The sequence below is a fragment of the Periophthalmus magnuspinnatus genome, chromosome 13 (assembly GCF_009829125.3).
Source record: "Periophthalmus magnuspinnatus isolate fPerMag1 chromosome 13, fPerMag1.2.pri, whole genome shotgun sequence".
Taxonomy (NCBI): Eukaryota; Metazoa; Chordata; class Actinopteri; order Gobiiformes; family Gobiidae; genus Periophthalmus; species Periophthalmus magnuspinnatus.
In genome coordinates, this window is record NC_047138.1 from 26,615,861 (window position 1) to 26,627,577 (window position 11,717).

At 39.8% G+C, this 11,717-nt stretch overlaps 1 protein-coding gene across 1 annotated transcript; it reads right to left on the minus strand.

Annotated features, from left to right (window-relative positions):
* Positions 1 to 2,054: 2,054 nt before the first annotated feature.
* itm2ca (integral membrane protein 2Ca) lies at positions 2,055 to 11,559 on the minus strand. The gene is made up of 6 exons (XM_033977298.2): positions 11,170 to 11,559; positions 7,817 to 7,960; positions 6,403 to 6,591; positions 5,692 to 5,802; positions 5,292 to 5,442; positions 2,055 to 4,069 (listed from the first exon to the last, which is right to left on the minus strand). The coding sequence occupies exons 1-6, from the start codon at positions 11,260 to 11,262 to the stop codon at positions 3,978 to 3,980; spliced, it is 780 nt and encodes a 259-aa protein (XP_033833189.1). The 5' UTR covers positions 11,263 to 11,559; the 3' UTR covers positions 2,055 to 3,977.
* Between the last annotated feature and the right edge of the window lie 158 nt (positions 11,560 to 11,717).

The following is an 11,717-nucleotide window of genomic DNA, read 5'->3' on the forward strand; positions in this document are numbered from 1 at the left end:
TCCACCAGTCTATCCCACGGCAGATGTGGCTACAACAGTAACTTACCACCACTGAGTGCGGAGTGAATTAATAATGCATTGTAAAGAGCTTTGGGTGTCTTGAAAGGCACGATATAAATCCAATGGTTAATTAATTCATGAATTAATAAAACCTGAGGTGCTTCTACCAGACTGCAGCTTAAAAGCTGATTTCCATCTGTTGTTATCCAGGGGAGGCGTCATATGGTATAGTATATACAGTGCATACATTCAACTTAAAATATAAACTCCTAGATCCCAAAAATACATGCTTCAGCACTATACAGATCCTGTAATTCTCTTAATTGCCTCTCAGTTGGACGCTGGATACATGGAGCTAATCTTGAGCAGATGGAGCAGACTGGTGTAAGCCCAGAGCAGACTGTAAAAGGCTCTATGACCTCAGCCGCAGACTGAGACTGATCCACCAGTAAACAGGGATCTGGCAACATGCACACAGGCTCTGCTAAATCATATTACGCTGATCAGCCATAACATTACAGCCCATGACGGGAAGAAAAGCATATGCAAAAAAGGAGCAGTATCTTATTTGTATCTATGCTTCAGGGATAAAATAGGCACTATTGCCACAGCAAGGGACAATTCAAAACACAATATTATATTTTCATAAATGGTCTAAAGTCTTCAAATGGCTGTGTAGATGCATAAAGCCATAAATAGTTCTATTTTTTCCCAGGCGTTCACAGGATAGCCCTACAGCATAGTCCCTCCAGCATGTCCTGGGTCTTCTCCGAGGCCTCCTTCCAGTGAGACATGTCTGGACACCTTTCCAGAGAGCCATCTAGAAGGCATTCGGAATAGATGCCTGAGCCACTTCAGCTGGCTCCTCTCAATCTGGAGGAGCAGCGGCTCTACTCCAAGCTCCTCCCTTGTGACTGAGCTGCACTGATCTGCCAGTCAAATTAAATATTTTATGTAATTAAAGCTATAATTGTATTTTAGATTTTTTTAAAAAGATAATTAAATGGAAAGGGTGACATAATACATTTCAATAAGGTCAATATTTAATAAAAAAAAAAAAAACAACAACTTGTGTATATCTTATTTGTTTATTTATTTTTGAAGCAGTGTTGTTTGACATGAACTGTGATGGTTACAACTGGGTTAGAGCCTTCTGGGTTAAAGCAGACCCTGACAGAGAGGTGCCATAACGTTTTGCCTGATTGATGTAACGGGACAATCTGTTTGAGTGTTTTTAGGGGAGGTTTCTGCAATACAGGGATAATGACACAGTAAGTGGGACAGACACACGTAAACAACATGATGCAATGACTAGGAGAACAATTAACAGCCTGATCGGATCCCAAAAAGGCAAAGATTAAAAATTACATATTCACATTTGTTTAGATTACATAAATAGTGTTTAGTAACCTGCAGTGTATTACGTTGAGTTTTGTTTATTATATACAATTTACACAGTGTACACACAATAACTAGAGCAATGTGTTTAATATGGCCTACATTTTGCAGTGCTTATAACACTAAGATAACTAAAACATTTCTTAATCCTGCATAGCACCTGCTTGTCTCCGTGGAGAAGATTTAGCTTTGCCTAGATTTGATTGTTCCATAGTATGGCATTAAATGTATCTACCTGTATTGAGGCCACCAACACAGGTGTTTTTTTTAGCAAATAAAATCACCTGTATTGGTTTAAATACAAAAAAGGTATGTTTAACAGCATACAGTAGAACATTCCAAGCAATGCAGTGACATCTCCAAATGTTAAGAGTCTACAAATTCTTTAGTCTTTAGACAGTGGAGAACTGTACTAAAGCCTATTTTTTAACAGATAATAGAGCCTTTCCACCTTCATGCGCGTTACTTCATACACCAATGTACGCAGATACTGGAGGTGAGAGGGGTGAAGCGACTTCCACCAAGGACAGAACGGCATTATTCATCTGTGAGAGCTGGAATCGCACCTTAAACCTATGGGTCTGCCATCTACCAATTTCCATTTATAAACATTTTTCTATGCTTGGGACTAGCACAAATGAGACATGAAAACATACCTTTATTACTACTTTATTCACAGACAAATTCCAATGGCAGACAAAATATACAGATCAGAGTCGAGTTGTAACTAACATGTTTTACAATAATAATTAGCCCCTTTTCAGAAGTATTGACTTTAGCCCGAAATCTGGACTAAGGCTTGAGCATAATTTTACAAAACATCCTAACATTGCTGCTTCCTCTTAGGGACGAACAACATGCAAGAAATTAGGGCTTTTAATTTACAAATGCATTACGATGACAAGTATGCATCTAAATTATAATCATTAGGCTAACATTTTTCAGTGTTTAAATTTACAAAATGTGCTTAATAATATTAGCTTAACCCTGTTTAACTCAATAGAAATTGTATAAAAAGAAAAGCTGAAAAGCCAAGCAAAAGCATATAAAGCAAGCAAAGCAATATGTCATCAAAAGTCACTATAAGTATGACAGCAGTGGTTTTCAAACTGTGGTGCAAGTACGGGGCTCTGCTAGTAGTAACATCATGTTATTTAGTAAATCTGACAGTTCCATCATGGCCAGTAAAAATAGAACTAGAACAGACGTATCTACTGTAAGTTCTACTGTAACTGTTACATTTGGGAGGCAAAGTACAGTGAATTTTAAAATAACTTTTTCAATCTTTAACTATTCTTGCCCAATGAGGTTCATCTGGTCTTCCATTTATTTTAATACATTCTTTTTTCATGACAAGGTTTAGTTTGTTTTCATACCTGACAGTTTCGGCTGCTCACTAACAAAACCTTGGTCTGAAAAAAAACAACTATATATTTTTTTTTTTTTTTTTGTCTTTGACACGTCAGTTAGCCCTGCCCTTGTCAAAACCCGCACAGGTCAGAAGGAAATCAGATCACTCTCATCAAAATATATAATATAATATGTTCACATGGCATTTCGGTAATCCCATAACCCCAGAAATCAGATAATGATCAGACGTATGGTGTGTGTAAACATATGACAGTGTTATTTGATTCAGACCATTTGCAGACATTTTAAAAATCACTATACATAGGTTTGGTATGACCCCAAATTGGTTTATCCGTGTAAATCGCAACTGTCACGTAATAATCTGCTTCATTAATTCACCCAGGCAGGTTTTGAGATGGTTAAGTCCAGGTTTAGCCTTAGTAAATTTTTGTCCTGGTTGACTAAAGACCTGGTGTACTTCTTGTTTATAAGTGATTTAGTGGTTTAATCTGGATTTGCCCATTTGGATTTCCAACTGGCTCAGATCAGTTTAAGTCCATTATAAAGCCCTGCGTGGAAACAAGGACAACCAAGATTTTGAACAATTTCTGCACATAGATAGAGTACATGTATCCAATTACACCTACTCAATATTTAGTATACTATGCCCCAAATTCAGTTACACTTTATAAAACAATTGTAATGCCATCTTAAATCCAGTCGTACTTGTACTATGTGTGAACAATTGACAACCACTGTACAATATAATGAAATACATAAAATTCTTATTCAAATCTATGTGCTTGGCTTGTTAAGCAGAGAAGTATGCCTTGCAAAAAGCTGAGAAGTAGCACGGAGAAAAGTTAAAAAATCTCATGAGAAATAAAACATACAACACAACACAGTCACCTAAACGACGCATGGAGCCTTCTCTTAACAACAGTAACCATTCACAAATCCCATTGAGACATTGTTAAACCAAAACGCATTATTTGCCTTTAGACTTTGCTACATGGAAAAATCCTGTGATAGAACCATTTGTTAAGTATTGCATCACATTGGAAGTAGGCTATTAACCAATGGAAATTATTACCCAAGGAAAAAAACGGATTAAAACGTTATAGTAAAGTGCAACTCAGACATGTTCCACTAGAGGTTGCTACAGTGGCTTGGGAAGTGACTGGCGATGCGCTTAAACAGCGGAGTGGTAAGTATGATTTTTTTTTCTTCTATGGTTCTTCGCAGATGGCGGTCTCCACCACAAACGTGTTCTCAAAATGGCGGATGTGGTGGCAGTCCTTGGTGTCACGCTTGTTCAGGCCTGTAAAACAAAAAGTAGTGGACTCATTTTAAAACTCCAGGTAGAAATGTTATGAAGCACAGCAAAATCCCTTTCGGACAAATTATCCCTTATTCCAATACACACTGTCTGGTATAGACCTAAGTCCATTTAGGTCCTCTATATTTTCAGTTCTAAACATTTTGGTGCTCAAATTGCCTTGATTGCGCTGCTTAGCAACTCTGATACTTGCTGCCATTGTGTTAGCTTCATATAAAATGCTTTACTCCTCAGTGTGCCAACAGATTCAGTCTAGTGCCATCTGCTGGTGATATGCATATTAAATTTCATGGCAAGTAAAGCCTTGTTTCCATAGAGGCGCTGGAGGCACTACCTTCCAAAGGGGTCTGGCACATTTAGGACCTGCGCCTAGCTCGCGGAAGGCGAGGCAAACGCGCCTCCACGCAGTCATTGAAAGACCAGCAGGTGCCAGTAGTGGCGCACGTGTGGTGAAACAAATAGTGCAAACCTGGTTTTCAACTGCTCCAGGTCTGGGAACGATATCAACTCTGGGAGCAGGATTGTGCATACAGCCTCACAAAACCCCTGTACACACTGCAAACAACAGATCTGCTGACGCCAAACAAATGGTCCTGTATTCTGCATTGGTGGCCAGCCTCCAAAGAGCAACAGCAACTCTTTTGCGCAGGGGCACACAGTGTCTGAAGCGTGTGTTTCTTGTCTCCAGCTGCGATTTAACCCTGACACACAGGTACTCAAAATTCTGGCATTGTGTCTCTTCTGACATCTGAAAATTTTCCAACCACACTACCTCAGTGAAAGCTGGGGCTATCACATCACACCATCTCTGACTGCGCAGCATAGGCCAAGGTCTCGGGCAGCTATGTGGCTCTACATTTGCTGCTTCTGACGCTCGGTGACAGACAGCAGCGTGTTCAGATTCATGAAGAGAAGCATGATGTGCTTAAACTCTTCATCACTGCTTATTGTTGTGTCACTAATCAGTGTTGATGCTCCTTTAGCACCTGTCTTTTTATAGCTGTTCAGCTCCTTGTGGTGGACACGCCCAATGGCATGTCATGTCATTGGGCGTGTCTTGCTGGACCAGTATCACACCCTTGTGGTCTTGTAATGGAAACGCTCCCTGGGACTGTTTTCTCATACTTAATTTCTCACTTCCCTTTTCTGGCTCTAAGCCTGACTTGTATTATCTGAGTGATCTGCATGGCAGTGGTCTACTCACGTCTGTGTGTGAGGCGACGGCTCAGGCGGTATGTCTCTTTGCCATTGCACAGGCGATAGATGAAGGGGCCCAGCTGACGCATGTTGTGCACTTTCCCCGTCACCACCATCTCCTCGTGGATGATGTAGGTTTGAGGCAGGTACGTACCCTTCTGCAAGAAATACTTATTATTTTAACTTGGAAAACAAAATTTTAACTTTCTATTTTTATTGATGTTCGATAAATGGCCATGTTATGCTGCCAAGTTTAATTACTGTAATATTTTTGAGGTGATACCTCCCATGTTACAGCAACGAGACAAGATTTTTTCCTGCTTGAGATCACTCTTTAGTTTAGTTTAGCTTTTTTCCCCTTTAGATTCTTAGGCAGGTGAGATAGTCATTCAGAGTCCTTCAGTTACCTTGACATTAATGAGAAGTTCCCAGAGGTTTCGAGGTGGCATCACGATGGTGGTATTGAGCTCAATCACATAGCACTTGTCCAGTGCAATGTCATGGTAGGCGGTCAGTCCCTGCAAAGAATAAATCATTATTTATTTAAATTTTAGCTTTATCACACTATAATCTCATTTACTTCTACTTGATCAATCTTACTTTGAAGCAGCTCGGCATCTTTTGTCTACTTTTACCTCTACATTAAAAGCTGAAAAATTAAATGTATCTAAGTATATTGGCCTTTTTATAGTTTGTAAGAATGACCAGATTGGCACATTATTGTGGGCCTCTGTAATAAAACACAAATCAGATTTTTTTGTCCAACACTTGAACTTACTTTGAAGAACATGTTGGCTAACTTTTAAAATATTTTTGGATCTTTAATTTTATAGGACAGTCCACAAAGTCAAATTGTGGCTACAATAACAGATTTTTTATTGCTCAAAAATACCTTGAATATCATGCTTTCTAACTGTGATTGGGGTCGCCTCTCCACAGATTGTAACTGTAACTTGGCCCAGTAGCATCACCTAGTTGTCTCCATAGATACAAGTGATACATTGGAACATTCAAGCCAAACCAATAACATCTCCATGGAGGCAAGCATGTATAGGACCCCTCTGCCAGAAAAGGTACGTAATACAGCTTTAATTGAGGATCAGTAGTGCCTGTTTTACCCTGTGGAAGTCGTGAATGATGTCTGCTGGGTCACTGCCTCCGAAGTGTGGCACGGGTACAGAGATCTTTTCATAGTTGTCGCCAAGGTAGATGCCAACGTTTTCCTCCAGCTCCTGACGGCCGCGCAGAGGGGCGTACACAGAGTCCTCATACAGCACCCTGCAGTGAAACAGGTTCTCCTCTGGGATCTGATTAGACAAATGGAAAAACAGGACTGCTCATAAACAAACAGACAAAGGTGTAGGCTACAATCATTTAAGCATTTGTGATGTTATTCTTGAATGTGTATTTCTGTTGGGTGTTACAACATAGTATATATTGTATTGAATTCAAATGCGTAAAAATAAATAAATAAAACAAAAAAGACTATGAGTTAAAAGTGATTTAACGGTGGTGTAAAATCAATTTTCTCAACTCTTACAAGCATTAATTTGCAAAAAAATGTCCAGTAATGTAATATTACTCTTCTCTCTGCTCCTTTTAATTCATTATTTACTTTAAGACTTTAAGTTTTTATGAATGATTTAAATTAAAATAAATAGAAAAGAAAAGAATATTTTAAAAAATGTGTGTTAGAAAATGGCTTCTTTAGACGAGGAGGCGTGTTACCCAGCAACCATAATGTTAACGAGGGCCAAAATGTTCACATGGTAAATGGTCATATTTTTATACAGTGCTTTTCCACATCTCAGGACACAACAGTATTCATCTGTGGGAGCTGGAATTGAACGGTCAACTTGTGGGTCAGTGGATCTGACCACTCAACCATTGATGCTTACATTTAGAGTGGGATTCGAACCGCCAACCTTCAAATCAGTGGCCAAACGCTCTACCAATTGAGTTACTGTCTAAGTAACTCATTAGTTACAATTTGACAAATAAAATGTTTAAACTGTCAGAAAAATGCCTTTCTTTTAAGTAAATTGTCTCCACCCAGGTCATCAACACACAAAATTCCACTGAAAATGCAGAGGCGTTAGGTTTTAGAACTCAGCGCTACTTCCTGTATTTCCCAACTTTTTGTTTGCTACACTTCTTCACAAACTGCCTCTTAACTAATGCAAAATTATGATGAATATTCACCTCAGGTACTATCCCATCAAACCAAGTAATAATTAGAAAAATATCTGAATCTGTCAGATGTCTTTTTAGTTAGTTTAGATGTTACAGCCCTAATCTTAACTCCATCTCACAACAACCGCCTCTTTGAAGTCAATTGTATTTCATAAAAAACACATTATTGTTGTAGACTAGTTTGGAGTCCTGCTGTTTCACTATTGTATCCCAGAGAAAGGTGCGGTGCATAATGTCAAAGCTTTTATTTCTCAGGTACGGCCCATTTTGTTCCATGAAATTGCACTATTTGTGTAATTTAGGTGGATTTGGAGGTGATTACGCTAAAGTGGTTCTTACGTGAGGGATGAAATAGTAGCGGTAAACATAGATGGAGGCCAGGACCAGACCAGCCATGAAAACCACCAGGCCGAAGGTCAGGCAGCAAAGCCCGTTCAGAGGGGACTTTTTGGGTCGCAGAGGCAAAACCAGCTCCTCTTCCTCCTGGAGAAAACACAGCATGCACAAATGTTAGGTAAAGAGTGTTATTGTACAGTAAGAAAGCCCAAACAAGCATTACATGGTAGGGCTGGATGATTTTTTTAAACAGAAATCTAAAACCCACACAATATACCTCTAAATATTACAGATGCTAAAATTATAAACCCAACATCACACATAGGAATGGAAAGACTTAGGCAGACCAATAAACCAATGGCTTTTCCCCTTTTGAACCAGATTAATGCCTGGTAAGTTTAAAGAGATCTGACGGAGCTGACCTTGGTATCCTGGCGATTTTTCCGTATTGCGATCGTGATTAGATAAGCGATTTAAGTTTAAAAAGTAGGGCTCTGTTCAAAGTGCACATTATACACAACTCCAGGAGCAATAATAAAATACATAATCCCATGAATATCAGAACATGTTTGTAGAGGTGTAAACAAAACAAGGTACGACAAGATCTTTCTGCATAAAAAGATAGAATATTTAGTTCTTCAGAGAGTTCATCCTGTTCTGGGAATAATTACAGTCTTTGAGATGCCAACAAAACGGCATTTTTGATTTGATTGCAATACATTGTGTAGCTCTATGCACAAATGAAACAAAACATAACTCCAGGTATTTCTTAAAGGTCATATATTAGACAAAATTGACTCTTGTGAGCTTTAAGCCATGTTAGAATGTTGTTACCCCTCAAACAACATAGCTGGAGTTATGTTTAGTTTCATTCACACATGAAACAAAACCCTTTATTATCATTCTGTCTACATCTCCAAAGTGCAAAATGCTCTGTTCAACCTTGTGATGTAATGAAGAGGTGGCTTTCAAGTTAACAGCTACCTTTACTTTTGTTTTGTAGAGATTGGAAATTCTAGGGCTGAATTTATCGAAATTCTTCTAATGAAGGTGAATGGAGTTTAAAAACATAGTGGAGCACTTCATGTATTACCACATGACATCACAAGGTGGAAAAGAGTATTTTCCGTTTGAGAGAAGAATTAAGCCTAAATATGCAGGGTTTGTGTGTTAAACATGTGAATGGAACAAAACACAACTCCAGGTATGTCTGTGATGAGGAAACTACATTATAACATAGATCAGAAAATAGAGTCATATGGGCTCTTTAATATAGCCAGTTTCACAGAATATGAAATGTGAGAAACAACTGGAACATGCTAGAAATGTTTACAGGAAGTTGACAACTTACACAAATCTTCCCACTAACTTCCTGCTTACTTATCACTACGGCCTTATCTGACAGACATTTTATAAACTGCATAACTGCACATTGATACAGTGCAGAGCCTGGACGGAGGAAGAGCTGTCAGACAGTGGAAGTGAAACTACACTGAGACGATGAGTAATCTTCCCAAACGCCTCCAGTCTCACAACCCATCTGTGCGTTGGCAGTGGCACTACGCGCTCCATAGTAAACACTAGAAATCAGCACCAATGGAGGAGCAGACAGAACAGAGTGTGCCTACTGCTTTGTACAGACACAGCTTTTGTTTAAGAAAATAATGATGTCTGCTCAGAAGTTTCTTCAAAGGAGATGATGACAGACTTTGAACATAAACCTGCTTAGAAATCTCTTTGCTCAATGTGCTTTGTTAAATTTCAAGATGTCAACAAAGGTATACTTCAAAACAACTACTTATACACCTACTATTGCACTCAATATATGCTACGATTCAGTTAAAATAGTTCACTATGTAATTTTTGGAGTAGGCACTTCAGCACCTGTTTGCCTCCATAGTGATGTTATTGCTTGGCCTGGAATGTTCCACAGTATTTCTGATCTAGCATGCATGTATTCAATTACAGGAGTATTAGAGCTGAAAAAACACAATGAGGAACATGCAGTTGGCAGATCTCGACAGATCTGACCTGTAAATTGGGCTAGTGCCATCAACCCTTTTGGGTGGTTAATGTCATACTGCGGAACATTCCAGGCAAAGTAACTACATCTCTATGGAGACAAGTAGGTACCCTCCAACACTAAATGTAAGTTTAGTGCAACTTTAAGTAAAACATATACTCATCCAAATAATTGCTATATTATATTATATTATATTATATTATATTATATTATATTATATTATATTATATTATATTATATTATATTATATTATATTATATTATGTGAATACTGCCACTGTGTCCTTGGGCAAGACACTTCACTGCCTATTATAAGAGTTTCTATTTTAAGAGCCACTTACATCACAATGACTGGGTTTGCTTGGCACTTATTGAGTGAACTGAACTGTTAAGAATTCATTCAATAAAAATGTAGTTTCATATTTTGCAGGCTGCTTATTCAAGTCAAAAGTATGCTGTGACAAAGTAATTCAGAGGATTTATTTTAAAAAAGTTCCTCAAGTAAATGTATTACAACATAGATGTGTCTGCTCGTGCTGCAGGTTGAGAGTTGATAAAGCGCTGGTGTCTCAGCCGCGCGGTGACATTTGGAGGGCGCATAAGGACAAAACTGTGAAAGTGCGAACGCTTCTGTCAAAGTCGGTTCTTTGTGTTCTCAGCCCCTCACGAGCCCCGCGCACCAGCTGAGCGCGTGACACACCGCCGGCCTGTCGTCTCCACAGATACATTTGGACGACCAGGTGGGAAAGTCTGACGGACAATCTGCCCCATAACTTTGCCGAGGCCTATCAGACTCTGTGCATGCAAATAGACTGTATCTGTGGCTTGACATTTGTGGTCTGTCTCCTTTTCACAATCGATTACTCTCGTTACTCGTTACTCTCTCTCTCTCATTCTGAATCCCGCTTCACTGTTCCCGCTTTTCGAGCTGCACAGAAATGACCCCGCACAATGCTTCTACCATTTTGTACATTTAACCAGACATCTGAATTCTCCAACATCTTTAGCACTTTTACACTTGTGTTGCAAATGAAACGTGATAATGAGAAGTAGGTGTCTAATTAACTAACAAGAAGCTCATTACATTCACTTGCATTGGGCTGTGAGTGGCGCACTGGCGCAGAGGGAACCGTCTCAGCAGTGACATGTTTTTGTTTGGAGCCAAATGGCGATGGATGCTGTCAAACCCCCCGCTGCTGCTGGAGCTGCGCAGGTGCAAGATGCCCTAAGACCCGCTCAGGGCGCTGCACCTGATTATATAAGTGTCATTGAAGGAAATGAAGGAAATCAGACAAATCAAAGGCGCACAATAATATGCACTATAGCCTACTCACCATTGGATGCGGGATAAGTATTTCGGTTTTGTCGCCATCGCCCTCCTTCTCCCCCTTCTGTCCCGCGACAGTCTGAAAGCTGATCTTCACCATGGTGCTGTGTCAGTGGATGCAGCCGGAGCGCTACGTGCTTCTCTGGCTTTGCGCTAAATGTGCACCTTGCGGAACAAACTGCCTCTCTGCGTCAAAGCGCTGCCCTCTTCTCTCCGCTGGGACGCCCCTCTGTCTGTTTTTGTCTTTCACACCGGAAGTGGGACGCTTCCCTTTTTTTCTTGTCTTTAAAGGACCAGCCCGCTGCGCTCTGCGGGGGCGCTATGGAGGCGCGCTGGAGAGGCTTAACGAGTGCGTCTGTGCGGTATTTTGTCTATAGTGTTCTTTTTTTTTAACTGCGCAGGAATAAGATTAAAGTATTGTGTGTATTCTCCTCAGCTACAGTGCACTCCTTTGCTGGCACCTGCTGGACGCCTTAAAAAGGTGTCAGACTGAACTAATTTGCATAAACAACAATTTGAACGTGTGGCACCTGACCTGTCTTCTGAGTGAGACAG